At 45.8% G+C, this 24,348-nt stretch overlaps 1 protein-coding gene across 1 annotated transcript in view; it reads right to left on the minus strand.

Moving 5' to 3' along the window:
* Positions 1-24,348, minus strand: part of LOC131564640 (collagen alpha-1(XXIII) chain-like) — a 180,676-nt gene that overhangs the window by 16,672 nt on the left and 139,656 nt on the right. The window contains 5 exon segments of the mRNA XM_058815160.1: positions 2,766-2,792; positions 3,438-3,464; positions 5,226-5,252; positions 18,851-18,877; positions 22,020-22,027. Coding sequence (XP_058671143.1) covers positions 2,766-2,792; positions 3,438-3,464; positions 5,226-5,252; positions 18,851-18,877; positions 22,020-22,027 — 116 coding nt within the window.

Genomic DNA, 24,348 nt, shown 5'->3' on the forward strand with positions numbered 1-24,348 from the left:
ATTTTGCAGAAAACAAGGGAGGAAAAGCTCCTTTAGTCTGCACTGAGCTGCAGAGCTGCTCCAGCCACGCCAGTGCTTGGCCCCCAGCAGTTCTGGGTACAGGAGATGCTGGAGCCACCTCCACCAGCCCTGGCCATGGGCAGGCAGTGCCACTGGGCCATGCAGACAGAGCAGCTCTCCCACTGGAGAAGCTCATTTCCCCCTCTGGAGAGCAGAGCTGGTGCTGCTGCCACAGACACTGCATCCTCTGGCCCAGATGTGCAGGATCCCTCAGCCCCATCATTTGTCTGAACATCTCGTCTGTCAGTAGGAACAGGATCAGCCAGCTGAGTCCATAAATCCAGAGCAGCTGGCCCAGTGCCAGCTCAGGGAGCGAGTCAGGCTTACAAATCCAGACTTTTCCAGGGGTGCAGCAATGTACTGGATTGGGAGAGAAACACAGGCATGAACTCTGTGATTCTGTGACTCTGAATATCAGGGCACAGCTGTCCTAACCCCAGCACCATCCTGCTTCAACTCTCTCTGTCCTCCCAAGAGCAGAGGGGCCCTGTTAGTGATTTCTCCCTGTAAATACACTTCCATACACTCTGTCAGAACATTTGGGCACGTTTATTCGTCATCCTGAGCAGGTGAGACTGCACAGCATCCTCCCTCATGCTGCTTACAAGGAGCATTCAGTGATGAAGACAAGCCAAGGTGATCTCCTTCCTCAGCTTCCCAAAATCACCCTCCAGCATCTCCCACCAGGCACACTCCAACATGCAATAATCTCTGGTTTTGTCCATGCTGCTGGCAGGTGTTTATTACAGAAAGAGAAGCAGTGCAGACATGAACAGATTCAGTAGCTAATCCCTAATTGCCATCACCCCACTCCCACCACAGACAGTCCCTCCAAAGCCACCCCAAGGACTATTCTCTTTTAATCCATCATTTCTAATGATAGTGTTCCAGTGCTCCCTGACACACTCCATCCTCATTCCACAGCCCATGGACATGACCATTTACAAGGAAGAAGGCACTGGATACAGTCCTAGTTATTTATCTTCCTGTTGATGCAGTGAGTTGCATTGACACATCTTTCAAAATCAAAATCAGCTAAACAAAGCTACCACTGAAACTTGAGGAGTAAGATAGATTAAATTCAGAAATAAGAAGTAATCTAGACCAGATGGTATTAGAAGTTTTGCCTCCTATTCACAGCCCTGAGTATTTGGAGACATAAAGGGAGCTATTTTCAAAGTCAGGCACCTGTTTTTAGGGCTATTTGTGCATGGTTCTGCCAGGCTTTTCTCTCTCTCTTTTCTCCCAAATTGTTTTTGAGCCTTTTTCTCACTCTTCTGCAAAAAGTCACAAATAAATAAAAAACTGAAGCAAAATCTGGAAAAATGCAGACCAGGACAAAATCTACCCCCAAAACCCAGCACATTTTTCTTGGTAGGTGAAAACAAAGAAGTGTTACCTTGAGAGCTGGTGCCTGCCCAGACAGAGCCTGTCCCAGAGCATGTCCTGCAGCAGGAGGTGAGCTGCCCAGCACCTGGCAGCACAGAGCCTCTGGAGCCTGAGCAGCATCTCCTCCAGCATCCCTGAGCTGCCAGCCCCAGGGTCACCCACAGCCCTGGCAAGGAGTGAACTCAGGTCCCTGTGCTGCTGAATCACCTCTTAAAGGCTGTGCTGAGCCTGTGGGTGGGCACAGAGTGAGGCCTTGGCTGAGCCCCTCCCTCACCACACAGGCTGTAAATCCATCTGAGAAATTTTAGGGGCTCTCTGAGCCCCAGGGTGACATTTCCAAACACACCCAAGGCAGTTGGGAGCTGCTTCAGAATATGACACAAACTTCATGGTGTGATTTTACAACCTCCAGGGGAAAAAGAAAAACTTCTCTGAAGCATCTCTACCCAACATTAACCACTGAGGTCCAGGTTATCTTTCCAGCAATGATATCTAACTCAGGTCAGCCAACTCTTGAGTGCCAGCTCCAAATCCAGCTCCTACAGTGACAGGTACACCAGGATTCCAGCACATCCCCACAATGGGGTTTGCAGCAGGTGTCCATAATCCACAGACCACCACACCTCAGAAATACAGAAATACCTCTGCAACAGAGCCCACACCTCGTGGTGAAACCTCTCACCCCATCCCCAGCATGGGCCACATCCCCTTGTGTCTGGTGGAGACCAGTCCTGATTTACCTCAGTAAATCTCAACTTTGTGCAGCTCCATGAGAGGATATTTCATGAAATTCCATTAATTTCTCTATGCTACAGCCAAAAGAGTTTTCCCTCATCACACAGTTACTTTAACCCCTTTATTTTCAAAGGCAGCCCGGCTATCACCTGGATGCCATCCTGCTCCCAGATGGGGAGCTCAGCAAGGGAGGAGGAACATTCCATCCTGCACAATTCTGTACTGGACCTCTCCTTGGGACACCAGATCCTACCCCCATGTACTGGTGCTCTAATGCCAGCAGATAAGGAGCACAGCCTCAAGAGAAACTTCAAGAGAAACATGGAGTCTGACACTGGAAAAGGAAATCAGGGATGAGAAGGTTCAGTAGGAGCAAAACCCTCCATGAGGTACCCAAAGATCTTCCACTCCTTTTTCCTCATGGCCAAAGTTAGGAAAACCATCCACACAAAGAGCTCCAGAAGCAAAATTAAACATTTCCACAACTGTTACCATACTGTTTGCAGCAAGGCTTTGTTTTGTGCAGTGACTAAACCCAACCAGATTTTAGAAAAAAAACAGTGTGCTGTGTCACCACTTACCCTTGGGCCAATGTCTCCCGCTTCCCCCTGCAAATCAGGAAAACAGCAAAGGGTCAGAGTTCAAATCTCAGCCCTGAAGGACTGAGCACAGGGTCAGCTGGACACGGCACAGCACACAAGGGAAGGGGCAATAGTCCTTCCTATTGTTTAATGTATTTAAAATGAGGGAGGAGAAGGTTTGGAGACAACACAATAGGGAAAGATTCTGCCCTGGCAGGCAGTGAAACAGATAATAAATCAGAAATAGCAGTTTGTTTCCAACTCTAAGGCTCTCCTAGCAACTGGTTATGTTCTTCACATGTGAAAATTAACTTCACTTTCAGTAATGACCTTCTTTGGCTCCTCTGATTGCACGGGTGTCATGCAAACACGATGGAGCCCAGATCTCTTGGAGGAATGAAGAGTTTTATGGTCTCATCACCCTTAGTGGCTTACCAGAGCTCTATGGCATAGATGAGCTTTAAGACCACACTTGTCCCCTCACCTTTTTTACAAATTGTTCCTGCCCTCCCCTTCCTGGGGCTTTTCTAAGAGCAATGTGAGAACCCACTCTAACAGCTCCAACAAAATCCAGCTGGGTTATTGGGGCAATCTGAGCGTGAAAGAATTACAGCAACAGGAGGATATACAGGAACTGCTTCCCCAAAATCCACATGTTAATGCAGCCTTTACCTTTTCCCCTTTTGGTCCTGGAGGTCCCTGGAAACACATAAGAAGAATCCAAATTAAGGAACAGCAGAATCACCAATGCAATATGACATTAAAACCAAGGAAATCACATTTATCAATTCACAAACCTGAGCCACATTCTCTATTATTTTAAGGAATACATGCTACTATCTTAAAATGTGCAGTGCTTGACATGAGCAACACTTTACCCAAAAGCACCCACGAGGTCCTGCCTGCTCCTGCTGGGACAGAGGACCAGAGCAGGGCAGGCAGTGTGGCAGCAGCTCACCAACATGTGACTCTAAATGGATGCAAAAGATACCTGGAGGTATTAAATCACTTCTAGAAAAAGCACATGCTCAGTGTATCATTACAACAATTATACATCTGTTTGAAATAAACAAGGAGGATGAGCTGCTTCCCTTGGCCTGTTGCTGAAGGCATCATTCATCCTCCCTCTGAGCAGCTGTCTGTAGGACAGGCAGGGGCACTGCAGCCCCAGAGAGAGCCCCAGAGCAGCACTTTGATGTGTCTGCTCTGCATTTGCCTTCCAGCACACAGAAGCACCAAACCTTGGTGCTGAAGTGGGACCGGGGGGGAAGGTCAGCAGCATCTGCATTCCCATGCAGCCTCCCTGCCACTGCTTCCCTCTGAGCAAGGCTGCTGGCCCCTTTCTGTCATGGAGGAGACCAACAGCACTCTGGTTTGAGTCTGGCTGTGTGATAAGTTTGCTGTGTCACTGAGATCTCCCCTGCCTCTCCCTCCTGCCCTTCAGTGGCACCCCAGCCGGGGGGTGCAGGGCTGTGCTCTGGGGTCTGACTGCCCTCTCAGCATGAGGTTTTGCTAATGAAAGCCAAGCCCTTCCTTCTTTTCTGGTCTAATGCTTTATTTCTAGATTTTATTCACATTTGCTATCCTCAGGGTTAGGAGAAAAACCAACCACAGCAATGTATGGCTATAACAACACACTCCCTCGCTGGATGGAAATAAATGTCTGGAGTGGCTTTTCAATTGCAAAGACTGAATGGCTTTTACCCTTTTTGAAATCCCACTTGGTTTAGGACCAGAATTTAAAAAGATTTCATATGGGGCCCTGTAGTGAAGGTGGTGGAAGAGAATGGGGTTTGGAAACAAAATATGGAGCTGTGACCTTCTGTAGGAACCATTCAGTGGAAGGAATCAGAGCTGGCTAGGGTTCAATTAGCATAAAAATAAAAAAGTCTGCATTTCTGTAAAATAGAAAAGAAAAGAATGAAGCACCTGAATATCCAAAGGGCTTCCAAGCAAAAATGAAATCAAGAAAACAGCTCATAAATTAATCCAGTCTGTTCCAAAAAGTATTTCATGGACACTGAGCACCCTCAAGCAGTTCCCAGCTCAGGTCCTTTGGAGGAAAATGGAACCTGCTTTGGGATCAATTATTTTTATGGTATCACTCTGCAGTGCCAGAAGCACACAACCAAGATCATTGATTTTGCTCTTTGAATGTGCTACTGGAGTTTATTCCCCACACTTGGCCTGATGCCCATCTGCAGTCTGTGCTCCCTGACCTGGGGCAGGAGGGGAAGAGGCAGCTGAGATGAGCTGACAGGTAAAGGAAAGTTCACCTCCAGCTCTGCTGGCCAGCCCTGGCTCAGAATTCAAACTTGCATGGAATAATCTTCCCAAGTACAATTGTTCCTCCTGAGCAGTTATATATGTAGCACTAAATGAGTAATAGTTGAGATAGTGCCTGTTTATTGTGGAGCAGCATGAACAAAGACGTTATATTTGGCACTTGGTGCTACTTACTGGTTTGCCATCCAAGCCAAGAGGCCCCTAAAAAAGTAAGGAAAAGAGAGTATTATTAAAAAAAAAAAAAAAAGAAAAAATGTTTCAAACATAGCATTATCAGGCATGCTCTGAAAGAGATTCTACTTACTTAATCTTTGGCTATGATTTTATGATTTACCTACTCCTCCATCCATGCAATCCAGCAGGAAGGTTTCACAGAGGCACAGTAAGAGGCACCAAACAATTGGCAGAGTGTGAAGGAGGGTGAAAGGAAGCGACAGGATTAGTGACAGGGATAAGGTGACACTGCTCTGGCACTTGGCCTGGGACTCCCTGAGGTTTTGGAAGTCAAAACCAGCAGCAGTAAAACATGCTTGATTTGGTTAAACTGAGCAGATCCGTGAGTGATTCACATCAACCTCGGGTCTGAGCTATTTTTCCTACAGCACTCAGTTATCCCAGCTCTTCCTCGGGTCTCCTGTTTCTAGGGTTGCTGCACCAATATGGAAAATGGTGAATTCCTCAGCATTTCTGGCACTTAACCCCTAATTATCACCAAACCCCTGAATGTGTTGGGCCAAAGGAAACATTGCTTTTGATAAGGGGGGTGGGGAGGGAGGAAGCACAGATGCTTTAAGGCCAAATCTGCCCCTGTCATCAGCTGGAGCTGGCACTTTTGGGGACAAAGTGACACCCACCAGTAGCTGTAAATCCACTGCCTGTGGCAAATGCAAGGGTTCCTCCTGCAAAGCTGCACCTTGGGATCAGCTCCAGCTCCCTCCCAGCCCTGCCCTGCACAGCCACACTGTGGAATATGCACATCCCCCTCCCAACATGCTGGGATGAAACATCCCCCGTGTTACAGCCCTGAGAACCATGAGGATCCACCAAAGCAAAAGGGGTCTGGACTGTGGTACAGTGCTAAAGCACCAAAGGTCTCTGTATTTCTTAGGGAACTGACTGGGGTGAGTAATTTTTAGTTTGTCTTATTTCTGTGATAGGGAAATTGAGCAAAAGAGGCAAAGGTGGGTAAGAGGAGGCTAATGGCTGCATTAAAAAGAGCATCCTTGCAGCTCACAGCCATTGAAAAGGAATAAATGGCCATTGATAAGGAATAAATCAGTCTGCAATGGCTATGCTGATGGGACCTGGAATATGAAACTCTGGGGAGCACAGGTCTGTTAGGAAAAAGGTAAATCCAGATGACCTGGGCAGATCATCAGTAGCTGGGTTACAAGGGCTGGGGCACCTGTGCAAGAGAAGTTCACTTGAAAATAAATGAGGATATCTTTACACACATGACATTTCTGAAATGACCAAGCACAGGTTACATTCCTTATGTGATGTGGACTTTTTCTTCTAAGGAACCATCAGTACTCAAAGCTACATAGTGGTCATGAAAAAAGTACATAAAGCAGTTGTGTCTGTTAATGCAAAGGTTTGCAGGTCACAACCAAACCACCCTGACACCTCCTGCACACTTTATCTCACTTCAATTCCTTAGGTTCTAAAAGCTGGAAATGGCATCAGGTTCACAGAGCTTCTTTCCTGAAACTATGATTGTTTGAGGTGATTCATCTGAAGTTCCTGATGCAACTCCCTGACTTTCAGAGGATCAGACATGGGATCTGAGCACAGAACTGGCAGCACATTCAACTTCTCAGAGGAGTAGAAGTCCCAGAATTATTATTTTTTAAATATAAAATGCCAGTTCTTCAACTTTTAGCTATTCTTGTATCGGTCCACAAAGAGACATCCAGAAGCAAAAACAATGGCCTATTCAGAAAATGTTTGAGGGAAAACATTTAATGCTTGAGAGAAACAATATCCATCAGGGTTCCAAAGGGGCTCTTGGCCAGCCACAGCACTGAATGGACAAGACTAACACAGAATTTTAAACATCTTGTTAGTCTGGGCTGGAGATTGGATTGACTCTGCTCTACCTGCCTAGCCAAATGTCTGTGAGCAAGGCAGGGTTCCCAAGAGCAGCCAGGAGATTTCATCTGAAATCTGGGCTGCCTGACTTGACTGCCTGCAAATCTCAAGAGTGCCCACGTGTTGAGATTGTTATTGTCTTTCATTTGAATTCTCCTCCATGTCATTTTAATTAAAGATTAAGCAATCTCTAATTTATTTGATAAATAAGGAATGGGGAAACAATGAGTAACCCTCTATTCTCCCACTTAAAACCAATCTCTGGAGAAGTTTTCACTTTCAGAGGACAAAAAATTCTTCTGCTAAACCAACCAGGAAAAGTGTGTGAAAAAAGAGAGTTTTCTTCTTGGACTCCTTGGCAATAGAAAGCATCACAGTGGTTTTAGGCTCTGCTTTTTGCCCAGGGAGCAATTTCACTTGTGCCTTCACTCACTCTTGATCACAGTCCTTTGCTCTAAATCACACACAGTGATCACAATTCAGATAATTTCAGATAATTCATTATTCTCTATATCCAGAGGGGATGAACTTTCTGCCTAGGACAAACCCAGTCCTTTAAAACAAGGTAGAGGGAAAATTTAAACAATTTCCCCCAAAACATAGTTCTGACCAAAACCATCACTGCACTGGCTAAGTGGGACAAAAGGCTTCAAAGAAGAGCACACTGTTGGGGTCCCAGATGACCCTAGAGGCCCCTTCCTGCTGGTGACCAACTCACATCTCATTTTCTGACCACACACCAGATGTGTTCAGTGCCTGGTCAAAGCAGCTCTGTGGGACACCCTCCCCATTAGAAAAGAAAAATTGTTGCTGTCAGTTTTGCAAAGAAAATACATCTGTAACATCTGTCTGGAGCCCTCAGGTTGCTGGAGGAGCTGGATTAGTGGGGACAGCTGGTGACACAGAGCTGGTGACACAGAGCTCAATCAGTCACTCACAGACGTGAGTGAAAATTGCAATTACACACCTTGGTTTCACCCCTCACAAAGAGTGACACAGGCACAGGTGTTCCTGTAGGAATAATGATCCATGGTGATCCCATGGTGCATCCCCCTTTGCCATCACCCCGGTGAGGACATTATTTATAAAGCTAATATATTTTATGGTACACATTGATGATCTGTTATTTAATGATGTATAATTACACCTTGATGCTGAGAATGCAGACAGGGGTCAGATAGGATGTAAAAGCTTGAGCAGAGCTTGTTACTATATCACATTATCTTGATGCATGCCTTGGTTTTGACACACAACATTTCAACTTCAGAATAAGGGGCTGCATTCAAATGCATTTTAAAACAAATTCTGATGTATTTTTCATTTTGTTTCACAGTAGAAGCTCACAAATCTTGAGATACAGCACCAAAATGCCACCTCTCATTACAAAAATGAGATTCACCCCTTGCTGAGGTCAGCTGAAGGCTTGAGAAGATTTTGAGCTCACCCAAAAGGGAAGATGTGGACCTCGCAAGCTCTGGGTCACATGCAAAAGCTGTTCCAATAAATAACAGACATTTCCCACGTTCATCACTCACCTCTCAGAGGCTCAGACAAGCCCAGGTGCCAGCCTGGCTCCCTGGCCCTCTGCCATCCCCCTCCATCCTCACTGCTGCTGGCAGGGATGGACTTGCTCTTAAAATGTTACAGGAATTTTAAGGGGGGAAAATATATAGTGAAAGCAAAGCCAGAGATTTTTAAAAGGACAATCCTTCTGAGTTGGGAAATCTTCTCTTATGGTTATTTTTAATGTTTCCTGCTCTGCTAAAAATTAGCAGAGGGGTCGGAAGGAACCCTGCAGTCAAATTTTGACAAATTCAAAGGGCTGCCTTTCCATCTCTGGCTCTGTGGTTTCAGAAAAGGGTAGGATCTTATATTCCAAGGAATGAACAAAAGAGCATGACAACATTTTAGTATCCCTGCAAAGGGCCCTGGGTCATCTGCAGCACAGGCAGGGAGCAGGGACCATCCCTTCCTATAGGCCATGCTGCAAATCCTCACAGGCAGGACAGTGTCTGCTGGCCATGTGGCTCCTCAGCACATTTTTGTGTGAGAAGAAAGCTCTGGCAAAAGCTGTGGCCAAGCACACCCTGCCAGGCCTGTCACAAGGACAGTGGAGGAAGACAGCCAGGTTGCTGTGGCTGCTCCCAGCTTCCCAGCTGAAGGGAAAGGGAAGAAAAGGGACTGAGAAACAAAAAATGAACTGTGAGTCCTCTAAATAGCAGCTGAGAATCACTGTCACTAACTGTGAATAAACTGAGTCCAAGAGACTTGCTCTGGGATGTCCCCTCATCCTCAGTTACTGCTGCTCCTCCTCCCTCCCCAAAGTCCTCAGTGCAGAAGGATCAGAAACACTTACAAAATAACAAATTTCTACTCCATGCAGTACCACTGCTGCTGCACTAATAATTTGTCCTTTCAAATGCATTTAAATTATGTTTTATTGTTTATTTTTTATCTTTATTATCTATAATGCTAAATAAATTTATTACTACATCTAAAAATTTGTGAAGAGTATGGAATTGGTCATACAAGGGATTACCCCAAGCACACACCACTCACTGCTGTGAGCCTGGAGGTGTCCTGGGCAGGAGGTTCCTCCTTCATCAGCCCCTGGTGTGAGACCCCAAAATCACATCAGTCTGCAGCACGACAAAACATTGGAAACATTCCCACCAGGAGCTGCTATGGTTAAGCATTAAGATAATTTATATCACAACAATTTCATGTTTAGCTTTATATATAGCACGGAAAGCCTCAGTGCAATGGGATGGGATTGCTGCACACGGGAACAGCGCTGCACTTGAAAAATAAATATAATTTTTTAATCAATGAACATGATTATCGACAAACCTTTGCCAACAATTTTCTTTTTCTTTGTTTGAAAAAAGCTATTTCAGTATTGTCCAACACAAATCCCCCATGTAGCCAAATTTCCTCCATGCAGTCATGGAGCAAACCATGACTACACACAAACTGGAAATCCATCTTCCATTACTAGATGATAGCTTTTTGCATTGTTTAAAAAAAAAAAAAATCCAAAACCAAACAGCTTCTACGATTTACTTACAAGCACTAAACAGAAACGTTGATGAGACATTATTTTTTAATCCTTGCAAGACTAATTGTTTCCATTTGGAAACAATTTACACATGCAGGCTACACCCTGCATGGCCTTGGAGCCAGGCTGTCCTTGCTCAGATAGAAAACCCCATTTCTTTTTATGAGGAAGGGCATTTAGGGGTTCCCCAAAATCTAATCTCCCTGCATGTAACACCAATCCCAGTCTTGTGGGAGATCTCAAAGGATGGGGCTGTCTTCGGTTTCTGTGGTTGAGATAACCCTGAGGTGTTAGAAAATCTTTTTTCCCAGTCCTGTGACAGAAGAAGAAGTCAAGATTTGTTGGTTCTGCTTTTCAAGGTTGTTTATTTTCTCTTATCTAGAACATTCTTTCTCTGACCTGCTGTCTGTCTGGCAGGTTGGGTTGTGACACATTGTCTGCCCTTGGGGTGGTGTTAACTTTTTATACATGTACTTTATTTACAATAATTTTCCAATACCTATCACCTATGTTATACAGTCTGTCTCTATTCTAAGCCAATCCAGAAGTGTCACCATCACAACAGAAGATGAAGGACAAGAAGAAGAAGAACAGGACATGCCCAGATTCCTCCATCTTGCTTCTTGAACACCCATTCTAAATCACCAAAATTCCACTTTTTCACCCTGTGACAAATTAACTATCATTCTACTCAGACTCTTGTGGCTTGTAAATCTTCACACAAAGTTGGTAATTGTTCCCATGGGCTAAAATGGAAGGCACAGGTGTCTTTGACTCCAAGGTCTTGCCAAGGTCTCTGAGCCCCTTGCCACAGGAATGTCCTGGGTCCAACAGGGCAGCAGGATGAGCTGAGCCCTCCTCACCCCCAGGTTGCTGCAGCAACCCTCACCCCTCTCCCTCGTTTCTTTCCAAAAAGGCCACCTGAGCATTGCCCACAGAGTCTCCCAGGGCTCAGCATCACCAAACCCTCAAATACTCTGAAATATTTCCTCAGAGGGAGCCGTGTCCCTCATGCCAGGCTGCCAGCCATAGGTGCCAGGCAAACAGTGCAGAGCAGCCTGATAAGGGCCAAGCGTGCGTTAGCAAGGCAACAAAAGCCCCCCAGATCTGTGCTCTGCTCCAGAAAATCTGCCCACAGACTGCTGGGAGGCCTCTGCCCATTCTTTGATGGAAACAGAGCAGAAAGGAGCAGTAATTTGCTAAAAACTTCACCCTTAATGCAAACCAGACGGCTCTGCAAGGGAGCAGCCGCCTCGGAGGCCAGGCCGGGCCCAGCGGGCATCCGGGGCCTCTTCAGGGACAGCCCCTCTCCCTTCCATGGGCACCAACGCCCCCAGCACTCCTGAAAGCCTTGGGAAAGAAACAACCAGACAGACAAAAGCAGAAAAATCAATCCCAACTCTATCCTCAGGAAGCTTTTGGGGCAGAACTGGGCTCTGCCCACTGTTCGGCCCCTCCTTTGCCTCGCTAGCCTGAGCTCACCAGAGTGCTTCAATTCCCAGCTGTCTTCCAGACATGTCAGCCACATTCTGCAGGGTTTCAGATGAGATAAGGGACCCTTTTCCCTGCAGGAGCTGCCTCGTCCTTAACCACAAGATGTGCTGCCTTCTGTCTGTGCACAGAGCTTCCTCTTTGTTCTGGATGTCTTCTCAAAGATGCTCAAGAAAAGTGCCTGGAAACAAATCTAACACTGACTGGTCCAGAGGGGTGGGAAACAAACCCTGGTCTTGAGCTGCACAGGGCACTGTGAGGGTTTTTGAGGAAGGTCACTTGGAGATGCCAAAACAGAGCCAGTCTGGTCACTTCTCCCAGCACAGACTGCTGTGGCTCCTGGACAGACAGGCCATATCACCATTTCAGAGGGAAGAACTCACTCATCTGTGCATCATATTGCACCAGTTCTCTTCCAAAACAGCAAAGTACTCTTATGGAAGAAGGAGCCCCCCAACTTCCCCAGTGCCATGTGTTCTGCACAACTGCTTTCTTCAAGCATTTGATGTCCAGTTGGGCTTTAGATATATTTTTTTTTTATGTCTACCTATGAGAGGGGTGATGGCCTCTGAGCTGGGAATGCAATTTTTAAGTAGGTAAGTAATTTTGGAAGAATGTTAGCATTACAAACAAACACAGTGCTTACTGCCTTTATGATCTTTCCAGACCAGTGTCATTGACAGCTTCTGTTTGGATTACTTCTCTTTGGTGGTTAATGAGAAAACTTCTTGGTTTTCTCAGTTTTGCTCTGCCTACACACCAAGCCTCTGCACCACAGGGCTGGATCCAAACACACTGGAAGCAGAGATGCAGATCCACCAGCTGCACTCAACACTCAAAACAGGAAACCAGAGGAAAAGCTGCATGAGAAGCCAGAAACCAAACCTCTGCCCTGCCAGTGCAATTTGGGCTGCACAGTTCTCCTTGCCATTGCTGTCAGCACCTTCACCAGACCTTCTCCTCTCCCTATCCAGAGCCATTGGAATCATACAGGATAAACAAATTCATCTGCAATTCCTCCACTGGGTGGGATGGAAGACAACTTTTTATTATCCCTGTGGAAGAATTACCTTTAAATCAAAAGGAAAATAAACTGCTGCCGTGAAGAACTGGTCTTCACAAAATCATTGTTGCTTCCACATCAGAGAGCCAGCAAATGGATGTAGCAGGAAAACATGCTGGATCTGCTTCCCCTGTTTAAAGAGGATTTTCCCTCTAGGCAAATAATTACGTGAATTGGCCACAAAACTGATATTAAAATAAAATGAAAAAGACTGGAACTACAAACTTGCCTTGTAAAATGAATGCTTGTTACTTCTGTCTTTTGGGCTCTTACTGGGAGAGGTATGTGTGCAAATGACTTCACATACAGGAGACGCTCCTTGAAGTCTGGATATTTACGAGTGAAACATGGGAACAAACACAGGACTGAAACCTAAATTATAGTTATGACCTTGATTAGCCTAACTGAGAAAACTAAATACCTCACCAACAGAAGCCTTCATCACACCACACAGTGTTTAAAAGTACCCAAGTCTAGCAATGCACAACCAGCCAGAGCACCCATGCAATGTGCTTTGGACACCACAGGAGCTGTGTCCATGCATGAGCTGCCACCCAAGGTCTGCAATCAACTGCCCACTGCAAAAAACCAGGAAAATTTGAGGTCCACACAGCCCATGAGGTCTGGCCATATAGAATGGTCTCCTATACCTCACATGAGATTTCTGGCAGCCCTCCTGAAGAGATAAAATGCTGCTGCTGCTGCTCTGGTTTGCACACAGAGCAATCCCAGAGCTACACCAGGCTCCTCCAGCCACTCTCACAGGCTGCACCTCGACAGCACTTTGAGATAATTGCATAGGTGGAGGCAACTCATCAAGACATCAGGTAGTTCAATTTTAAGCCACTCCTACAGTTCTCTTGTAAAAGTAGTTTGTTATTAATGCCACATGTGATTTTCTGGTGCTGCCATTTCCAAAATGCCTGGTTAAGTGCATGCCTTGGAGCTTTCTGGTAAGATAGGAACCACAATGGCACAGAGGAGCTGCCACCAGGAAGAGGCTAAGGCATGTGTTCCTCATTTCCCACACATCATCCTGTCTGCATTCATATTATATTTATGGATCACACACGAAAAGCTTGCACAGACTTTCCCTAAGTTGTGTACTAACTGAAATTTTTAATTGCTGAGGAGAGAAAACCCCAGACTCCACTGTTTATGGTCAAGGTCTAGACCTGTAACCAAAGTTGCTGTTCCAGTGCTTCACTGTGCTGGGTTTTTATGTCAGGGAACCATCTTCCCTTCTACACATGCTTCTTCAACCCCACTCACAGACATCAGCCTAGAAAAACACATTTGGCTTCACTTTATGTCTTGAAAATTAATTAAAACCAGAGTTTTACCATCCTTACCAGTTGATTTCTGGCTTATACATTACAGCTGACTTCAGTAGATAGATTTGGATTTACAACACTACAGCCAAAGGAAGATATTAGCTCACTGTCCAAGGCTCCCAAAATAAAAGTTTCTGAAGATGCTGACCTGCTTAGCTCCAATAGGTCCTTAGCCTGAGCTGGACTATAAATATGTGAGAATGGCCTGCACAGGAGTACTTCAATTCTGACAGAGCAATTATTTCCCAAAATTAAAAGCCAGCACGGATCAATGTCTATGTCATGATTTCTTTTTACCTAAAGTCTATTAATTGATTATATTGGTGCAGTTACCTGTCTGTTAGTCACAGAATAATGGAATGGTTTGGGTGGGAAGGAGCCTTAAAGACTGTTTAGACTCAGCTCCTCTGCCATGGGCCAGGACACTTTCCCCTATTCCAGGTTGCTCCAAGCTACATCCAGCCTGACCTTGGGCGCCTCCAGGGATGGGGCAGTCACAAAGCAGCTGCTTTGGGCACCCTGTGCCAGGGCCTCAGCACCCTCCCCAACAGAGAATTTCTTCCCAATATCCCATCTAACCTCACTGTCTGTCAGAGTGAAGCCATTCCCCTTGTCCTGTCCCTCCAGGCCCTTGTCAATAGTACCTCTCCAGCTCTCCTGTAGCTCCTTCAGGTACTGCACAGCTGCAATTAGGATGTCCCAAAGCCTTCTCTTTTCCAGGCTGAAGGATCCCAGTTCTCTCAGCCTTTCCTCAAAGCAGAGGTTCTCCATTCCCCTATTTACCCTGGTGGCCTCCTCTAGATTCATTCCAACAGATCAATATCCTCCCTGTGCTGGGGACCACAGAGCTGGGTACTCAATGCTGAATTATTTTCAGTAACAATCTGCATTATTCTAAGCAGGCAGATCATGATGCCTTTTCTCCCTGCCTTCTCAAAAGGCTCCCACTGCTGCAAGAGATGGGCAGGACAAAGCCTGAGGTCTTCCAGGCAGCACACAAGCGATTTACAAAATTCAGAAGGCAAACATTATACACCGGAGGGATAAAATGGTACACCTCTCAACTAAAAATAAATCCTAATATTCTAAGGCAAATGTATAAAATAGGAGACAACCCTGTTTCGTATCATACTTTTCTTCTGCAAAGCCTCTTCCCTGCTCTGCTTTCTATTAATGAAGACATGCACATGAAGTAATTCCCCTCATTAATCAACTTCGTTCTTTTGGTTTCTTCCCACTTGAAGTGACAGCCCTGCATTTGGGATGTCACATAGTGGTGGAGCTGAGACTGATTTTAGGGATGAGTAGAGAAGGCAGATGAAACTCTCAAGAAACAGAGACCTTGGCTTCAAAAGGCTTCTCCAGTAAGCGGAGAAGAGAAGGGAATGGGTTCTGGTGAACCACAAAGGCAGCATCTCACTGGGAAAGAGGAGGAATATGTAGGAGAACAACTGGGTAGTTTGAGGGCAAGTATAGAACCATCCCTGCATGAGGCAGAGAAAGAGATGGGGGCAGGAATGCTAAGAGCACTGCACAGACATTGCTTAGAGCCACAGAATCATTCAGGCTGGAAATGACCTCTAGGAGCATCAAGTCCAACCATGAACCCAGCACTGCCAAGCACACCACTAAATCAGGAGCCATATCTTTTAAATTCCTCCAAGGACAGTAACTCCACCACTTCCCTGGGCAGTCCAGACCAATGCTTCACAACCCTTTTGGTGAAGAAATGTTTCCTAACATCCAATTAAACAGCTGTGCAATGCAGAGATCCTCCTGCTCTCAAAGGTCAGCTCTAAGCCTACTCACAGTTCAGCTCTCCCATCTGCTCCTCATTTTCTCCTTTTCCTCCTGCCCAGATGCAGCTGCCTGCCCTGCTCACAGGGAATCACAGCCCCTCTGCCCCCTCCCAGCTCCCAGGACAAATGGCCCAACATGCTGAGAGCACCCCAGGTCAGGGGGAGCTACGGCAGCAGGGAGCTCCTGGCCTTGGGGAGCACAGCCTGGGACACATCCCAGGGGATCCCAGCCCCAAGGCTGGTCCTGCCCAGCAAGAAACACATTTCCATCATTGTGGTGGCTGCACATCTGCTTTTCCTGCTTTTCTGCTGCCCCTATGCAAAGCTGAGCACAAGGCAGCTCTGTGGCAGCCTGGTTCCAGCCATGGGCATCAGAAAGGCTTTTTCCCTCAGCCGGCCCCCAGTATCAAAAGTTAAAATATTCTCTACAAAGTCTTTGTCCTTCTGGCAAATCTGGCTGAAATTGGCCAAGTTCAAATTACTGGGGAAGGAGAAGACAGACCCATACACCCCTCACACTGAAATTCAGGCTGAGGTGTGTGCTGTGATGCATGATCAGTGGGGTGTCAAAACCAAATCAAACAAGAGCAGAAGAGCAACAAATCCCAGCATCCTTCATAGCTGTTACAACAATGTCAGTAGGATATGCCATAGGGTTAAAAATGGAAACTAAAATCCTCTATGGGATTTAAAAAATAACAATAAACCTACAGAACTTCATAAAGAAAAAAACTGTTTCTGCTGCAAAGTTTTATTGTAAGGCCCAAACCTCTCCTCTTAAGATGTAAAGTATAAAAATATTGAAATCATCTTATGGAAGCTGTTTTCTCCCTCAGACCCACTTCCAGAACTCTGGATCACTTCATCTCTTTAAATCTTCCTTTGCTTGCAGCTCAGTTATAAACTAGCAGCTCAAAGCACTGCTGGCTTGTAGATGCAAATGTCACCACACACCACTTAATATCCACCTTCTACCTCTGCATTTTCACCACCCTGAAACAGCTCAGAGTTTATTTGATCACCCTGAAGGGAACTAAATAAGTAAATTCATTTGAATATGCAACTGGATTTAATAAAACCTGCCCATATGCTTCTGCTAAATAATACTCCCAAGCCTGCTTCATGTTTCGTTTCCTCCTTCTTCAGGGATACATCTTGCTTTGGAAATATAATTATCCTCACCTCCTTATTAAATATAGCTTATTAGTGCAGCCACAGCCATGTGGGTGTAGTAACTCAGTGTTTGCTGGTTTCAAAGTCAGGATAAGACTAGCCTGGACCAGGACTGCAGGTCCCGGGGGTAAGAGAAGGAGGAAAACCCTTGTGGTGATGTGAATGCCATTTTCCCAGAGTTGAGGTCAATCCCAGTCCCTGGCACCACCCAGAAGTGCTGGAGCATCACCAAAATCCCTCTCCAGGAGCTGGGACAGGCAAGGTGCCAGGCTGCCCAGGGGACAGTGCTGATGCTCTCCCAGGGAACAGTCCCTGTTTCCTCCCAGAGTTTCTGCTTTTCAGAGTTCTGCCACTAACCCACATGACTGAGACAGGAGAAGGGACAAACCTGCCAAGGGCACTGCTGATCCAGTAGGGTTGGCCGCACCCCACAAGGGCAAAAAGCCACCCTAAAAATGACAGTCAACAGCCCATTAGAGTGAAATTGCACATCTTAACTTCTAATAAATTAAACTCTTAATTTCCAACAGACCCCTGAGGCATCTGTACAACCTCCTGGCTCCAGCATCTGCGGGCAGGTGCCACCTGAGGGAGACAAAGCCCTTCCCTGGACACAGAGCCCTCCCTGCTGGCCACAGCCTCCCCTCCCAGCCAACCTCATCTGTCCTCATCATTTTGGGGAGTCTCGAGTACCTTCATGGCAGGGATGCAAGGGAAACACAGGCTGGTTCTGCAAAATTAACCCCATCTCCCACCTCTCCACTTCTGGGGAAACGCTGCTGCCCTCCCCAGGGAGGATCTCAGGGGTCCAGGGGAAGTGAAAACTGCAAATATCCCTGGAATTCCCTTCCAATCCTCCTCTCTTGAGCTCCCTGGCACACATAAAACTCAATAGGTGTTTCTGTGGTTTCTGGGCACTCAAAGGGAGCCAGGCCAGGGCGTGTGGTGGCAAAGACAAGCAGGGAGTTTTCCTAACACACTCATTTAGGAAAAAAGGGAAAAAAAAAAAAAAAAAAAGAAAAAAAAAGGAAAAAAAAAAAGGAAAAAAGGAAAAAAGGGCATCAACCACAGGAAGGGGAAGGCTAAGGTAAGCCAGTACACACCTTCCAGAGCAACAGGCAGTGCAGAGCTCACTGCATCAATTCAAAAAACAGGAGCAGAGCTGGAAGCTCTCTCTCCGTGCCATGCCATGGAGAATTTACAGTGCTTTTTAGCAACTCCTTACACAAAGTTCATGCTTGGGAGTGGCTCCCTGATGAGCAGCTGAGCCCCTCAGAGCTGGAGCACTGTGGCCATCCAAGGGCATTGATGAGGGACAGGGCAGCCTGCCTGAGGCTGAGGTTTGGGGTCTGGCCAGAACAAGGACAGCCTCCTCCTTCACATCCAGCAGGACAGCTCTGCACCCATGGAAAAATTTCTGGATATGTGCAAATGAGGATCTACCTCAACACCTGAGGCTCTTTCACCAGTATCCCCTCTTAGAGTTCCAAGTGGGACAAACCCCAAAGCCTTCACTCACTTTGCAGTCCAGTGAACTCTTAAACAAGAGCATGAATACAACCATGAAAGGGCTCAAGTGTTTCATCCCTATAAACATTAAGGGAGATTATTGCTCAGGCTTTTAAGTTTTAGGGCTGAATCCCTCAAAAGCTATTGCTGATGAAGAAAGAGAGGAGGGAAAAAGTGAAAAAAAGCAGCTTAAAACAGGCAAGGAAAATCATGGAAAATGCTGGAGAGGACCACAGAGCAGAGATTAGAAAAGAATAAAATTCAAGGAGCAGTGGAGTTACCGGGTACCCATCGCGTCCTGACTGCCCCTGTGGGGGGAACAAGGGACATGAGTCAGTCAGTGCAGCTTGACATCACAGAGCAGCAGGCAGGACACGGGCCATGGCCTCTCCAGCCAGCCCTGGCACTAAGCTGGACAAACCTCTTGGGGCAACTATCAGAGGGGTCACACCTACAGTGCATTTCCCTGATTTCCCTGTATTGTGATCCCCTGCCCCCCTTTGGCTACTTACCAGGGTTTTGCCAACCTGCACCCATCCCTGCCGCCAGTGCCCAGCCCCTGCTGGCCCTGGAGCCACAGCCATGCATGGCACACACTGGGTCCTGGCCATAAAGCTGCCCTGGGATGGAGGTGCCAAGAGGAAAGAAAACACCCCAGTGCTGGGGAGAGGTCGTGGAGGCTGAGACATCAGCCAGGACAGAGATCACTGAGCTTCAGTACTTGATTTACCCCTCTAAATCCATTAACTTCTTGCAGGATGCCCTCTCCCAGCTCACATCTAAGCTTTGCTTTATTTGCAGTGAAGCAGAAAGCACAGCCGATGCTGTGGGAATGACTCTACTGCAGTTCCTAGAGCAGCTGCAGGATCAGCAGAACAAAACACAGCCCAGTCAGGGTATTTCACCTTTCCTGCTCTCCTCAGGGGTTCCCAGAGGCATTTACAGCCCAAAGGACAGCTGACCATGCCCTGAGCTACAGCAGACCCAGGGCAAGGCCCAGGAAGGAGCTGGTGGGAATCAGCTGGCACACACACAGGCAGTGAGGAGTGCCTGTGCAGCAATGTCACCTGCTGCAGCAATGTCACCTGCTGCACAAACACAGGTGCTGTCAGCGTGCTGTGGGTGCAGAACTGAGTCAGGCTTTGCTCATGGCATGGGACAGCTCCAGCAGCCCCTTCTCACCACTCACAGGGGTTCTCCCTTCCCCTAAGCACTCCTGCAGCTGTGATGCCTCTGCAGCACTCCTGGTTCTTTCAGAATCAACACTGACTCCAGCAACTGTCCATTTAACCAGTTACAGCTTGGGATAAAGGGTACAGGAGGTTTATGGAGAGGTAAGGCAGGGAGCACACACAGATAAATAGGAAACACTTGGAACGCCCTGCTGTCGCTTGCTGGTGAGTTCCCCAGCCAGCACATTAGCACATAAAGTGTTTGCTAATATCTGTAACTGTAAATGCTTAATTATAGTCTGTGGCAAGCCTATATTTCAATTGTAGAAATTTCCTACCCAGCATGTGATTTTAATACTCTCCAAAACAGAGGTTTTATAGAATATCTGAGCAGAATACCCCTTACTCACAGACAGGACAATCAATCATCCATGAGCCACAAATCCTGTACCACAAATTCTAATAATTTTATATGCATAACTAACTTATGACAGCCAAAAGAATAAAATACCAGAACAACTGCTACTAGGGGACAACAGAATTGGGGATACAGTTAGAGCAGTGTAATGCTGTACATGTAAGAAGTAATCAATTCCTTCTGGCCTAAATCAAGAAACAGAAGAAACTAATAAATGCAGTACTGTTAAAATAAAATAATATTGTGGTTCTGTGGGTTCTAGGACTTATTTTATATTATGCTTAAAGAAGTCTCTGGCAAAGGCCATTTATGCTAAAAAGCAGGATTTAAAAAAAAAAACAAAACCAACCAACCCCACCCAACCCAAAAATTAACTAAACCAGGAGTTGTCTTTCAAAGAAGGGCAAGGGGAGAGGAAAGGAAAAAAAGGTCTTGTTTGTGTTAAATCTCCCCTGTGCTCCGTTTGCAATTCAATAGTGCCGTGGGAACCAGGAAATGAAACCAACTAGAGACAAAGAAAAATTAATAGTGCACCATATGTTGCCTGTGCTGGATGGCCATAATAAACGTGAGCAGACAGCACACGTGAGGCAGCACCAGCCCTGGCTGCGGGTGGGCTCAGAGCAGCCTCTGAGCACAACCAAACAGCCACACAAACCCATTCCCAACTGGCCCAAGTGCTTCAGTCAATGGGGAGCGTCCCTTAAAGGTGTATCTGGGGAGTTTTAAACAGGCAGTGTTCCACTATCCTCTTTATTTAATCCCAAATAATCGTTTTGCTCAACCCCCTCTTATGTATTTAAGTTAAAAAATGAACTTGAAATAGAAGCAAAAATTCAAAGGGCTGAAAACTCTTCACTAAACCCACAGGCAGTGCTGCCAGTCACAGCAGAACCAAAGCCATGGTGATGGGACAGCCCCCACTTCTTGTCACCATAACAGAACTGGGAATTTATTAGCTCAGGAATAGTTGCCAAATTTATTTTCCCTAAAATAAGCCCTTTCAACTCAGTGAGGCTCTATAGGAAGAGAACAACATGAAGAAATGCCTCTGCTAGTGCAATGACAGACAGGGAAATGTGGCTGCAAACAGCCTGAACCTCTCCTCCTCCTCCTCCTCCTCTGGGGGAAGAAAGGTAGAAAACCAGAAGCACCTAATACCCATAATTTATTTTTTAAAGCAACCCTCAGCAACTTGGAGGGCACAAATAAAACATAAATTCTCACTCCAAAACCAGCAGGAGAACAACAGATTTGGATGTGGTGGCACAGCCAAAGGCACGTCTGAACATTTGAAAGGAGGAGTTGACACATTTTCAACTATTACCCCTTCAAACAACTATTTCCCCATAAATTTTCTGGTTGCATTGGTAGGAATGCTCATTATTCTACCCAAGACTTCAAAGAAAGAAGCAAGCAAGCTATGGTTTTCCCTCTAGCCCCCCTTGTGAGGCAACCAAACCCATATTAAATGCTGGAAACACAATAGATAAGAAAAGCAAGACAGAGCTTTAGAACCAATAAACCCAGTAACATGTTAAATATTAGTACAGCACTCTTTCTGTTAAATAGAGGCAGACTAAAGAACTCTTTAAAGGGAAAACTCCTTTTTACTGAATATTTTCTGAGTTTAAAATTAGTGGAAGTTCCTTGGGGGCAGCAAGTTAAACATTTTAAAATTCCCCCCACAATTTGTCTGCAATCATGAAAAAAGAAATCCAGCAGCATCTGGTACTGATTTTGTTTCCAGACACACCTCCACCCCAAAAAAAAATGCTGTGCTTTTGCAAGGGCACTGAAAAGCAGGGGAAGGGGAAGCCTTAACTTTGTTGATCCAACAGTAAAATCCACGATACTTACTGCAGGTCCTGGAAAACAAAAGAAAAACAAAGAAAAAAGGAGTCAGTTTCAAAGAAAAAGTTCAATCTGATAAAGCAACAGAAATCAGGAATGAACACCAGAATGATTTAGGACTCCAGTTCAATTCCATGTGATGATTTTGCAGATTCACTCAGCACCATCCACATCCTCCTGTTACAGCCCCATCTCACTGTGTTGCTGGCACAGCAGTACTGACAGGGGTGTAAAGGCAATTTTTTCACAGTGTGACTGTTTCCTTTCCCCCCATAAGACCCTGGGCATCACCTGTGGCCAGCAGAAAGGAGACAGATGTGGCCAGAAAAATGTGCCAATTTTTACTAATAAAATCTGTATTTTCACAATGGACCTTATCTATCCTTTGAGTAATGCAGGAGGAGCAGGATAGAAGTTCATGAAAGCCAGAGGAGCAGTGTGGTAGGGACCTGACAAGGGCAGTGCTGTTGCTTCCACAGACCCCAAATGTTCCTGTCGGATGTGCCCCCCTCTCCTTGACCTCCAAACATGTCATAAAACCCCTGTGACACCCTCATGTGCCCCTCCTGTGTTCCCTGTGCCCCTGCTCAGTGCCTCAGCTCCAGGGAAATTCCTATCACACCCAGGTCAGGCTTTGGGGGCCAGGGGAACAGTCTGAGGCTGGCTCTAACAGCAGTAGGAAAAGAAACATTGCCCCAGATCCCCCAGCAGGGCAGGGTGCTCACCACAGCCACAGCAATCCCTGCAGTTTTCCCTCTGGTGCTGCACTGAGGTGAGCACTGAGCCCTAATCCAATGCAATCCATGTTGCACTCCTGCTCACGAGGCAGCCTATAGCTCTGTCTGGGATTTATTCATGCTCTGACTCTTGCCTGATCAAAACCAGAAACTAGAAGCACAATTAGAAAAGGAAAAAAATGTGGTAAAGCTTAAAATGGAGGCAAAAAAAAATTAAAAAAAAGCTTTGTTCATCTATGTTATTCAATAATATTATTCAAGGAACATATTTCAAGTCAATGCCTTTTCAAGGATTTTAAAATTAATTTTAAAATTAAAAACATGGCTAAGTTGAATTAAATAAAAATCAAACAAGCCTAAGAATGAGGGGTGGCAGCAAGCAATGGCTGGCAGTGCACCAAGAACCATCCCAGTGACCTGTGTCTGTCACCTGGAGGGGTCAGTGCCACCACACAGCCGCACCTGGGGCAGGGACAGCTCCAGGCCAGGAGCACAGGGGCTTAACTCGCTCTCCTTGCTTTAATTTCTTCTGAATACAGAAGCCAGTGGCTTTGTGCCAATTTATTAACTGAGAATCATAAACCTGATTTATTAACTCACACCAGGCTACCCACAAGAGCCCTTTTGTGGAAAAGTCAAGACTTAAGTCTCAAAGAAGTGTGCAGGAAATTATTTTAATATGGGATTTCAATCATGTACCAATTATAATCTCTTTGGAATTTGTTGCCTACTTTCCTTTTCTCAGCTACTGTTTTTTTCTCCCCAACAAGTGCAGGTAAATGCTTTTTTGAAGTGCTTCCTCCTCCCAAATTCAGGAATCAGTCAAATGGGAGGGTCTGTAAATGCACCTTTGGATGTTCTCCAGCCCTACCAGTGGAGTTACACCAATTTTTCACTGTGCTGCTGGCCAATTGAGGCTAAATAAATCTTCATTAAGGCATAAAGTTAAACCTATTGAACGGATCTTCTCTCCTCCTAAGAACAACATAACTTTCTGGTTTGCTGAATATGTTTTTCAACAGCCCAGCCACAATGCACTTGTTTCTTATGGGAAAAAAGTCAAATATTTTTGCAATTCAACAATAAATAAAGAAGCTGGTCCTGTACCCAGGAGATGCCCCTCATCCAGCCATCTCATCATTGTGGGCACATTGCACAAGATTTATGCTCTGTTCAAAGAAATTTGCCAGAATTTACAGCTAATAATTTTGACTGGCGATAATCAGTTGGAGAGACTGCAAGGGAGAATGAAACAACTTGGAAATTCTTACAACAAATAAAAGTTAGCCTTTGTGTACTGAAAACTACGCGATAAATTAACTTGGGGACTGATTTCAGAGGGCAGAGGAGAAAGACAAAAATAACCTGCAAATGCAGAGATTTTGGTCTATGATTGATTTACCTGAGCAGGGAGGATGCTGCTGTAACCAGGAGTGAACACCTTGTGCTCAAGCATGCAAGGGCATGGAGGAATTTGGGAACACAAAAAGATTCCTTAAGAACATGCACAGCTGTGCTAGCAGGAGGTGAAAATCAAAACTCATTAAAAATTAATGACCCAGATTTCCTGATTGACCAACATGAATGTTATTTTGTAT

The sequence above is a fragment of the Ammospiza caudacuta genome, chromosome 16 (assembly GCF_027887145.1).
Source record: "Ammospiza caudacuta isolate bAmmCau1 chromosome 16, bAmmCau1.pri, whole genome shotgun sequence".
Classification (NCBI taxonomy): Eukaryota; Metazoa; Chordata; class Aves; order Passeriformes; family Passerellidae; genus Ammospiza; species Ammospiza caudacuta.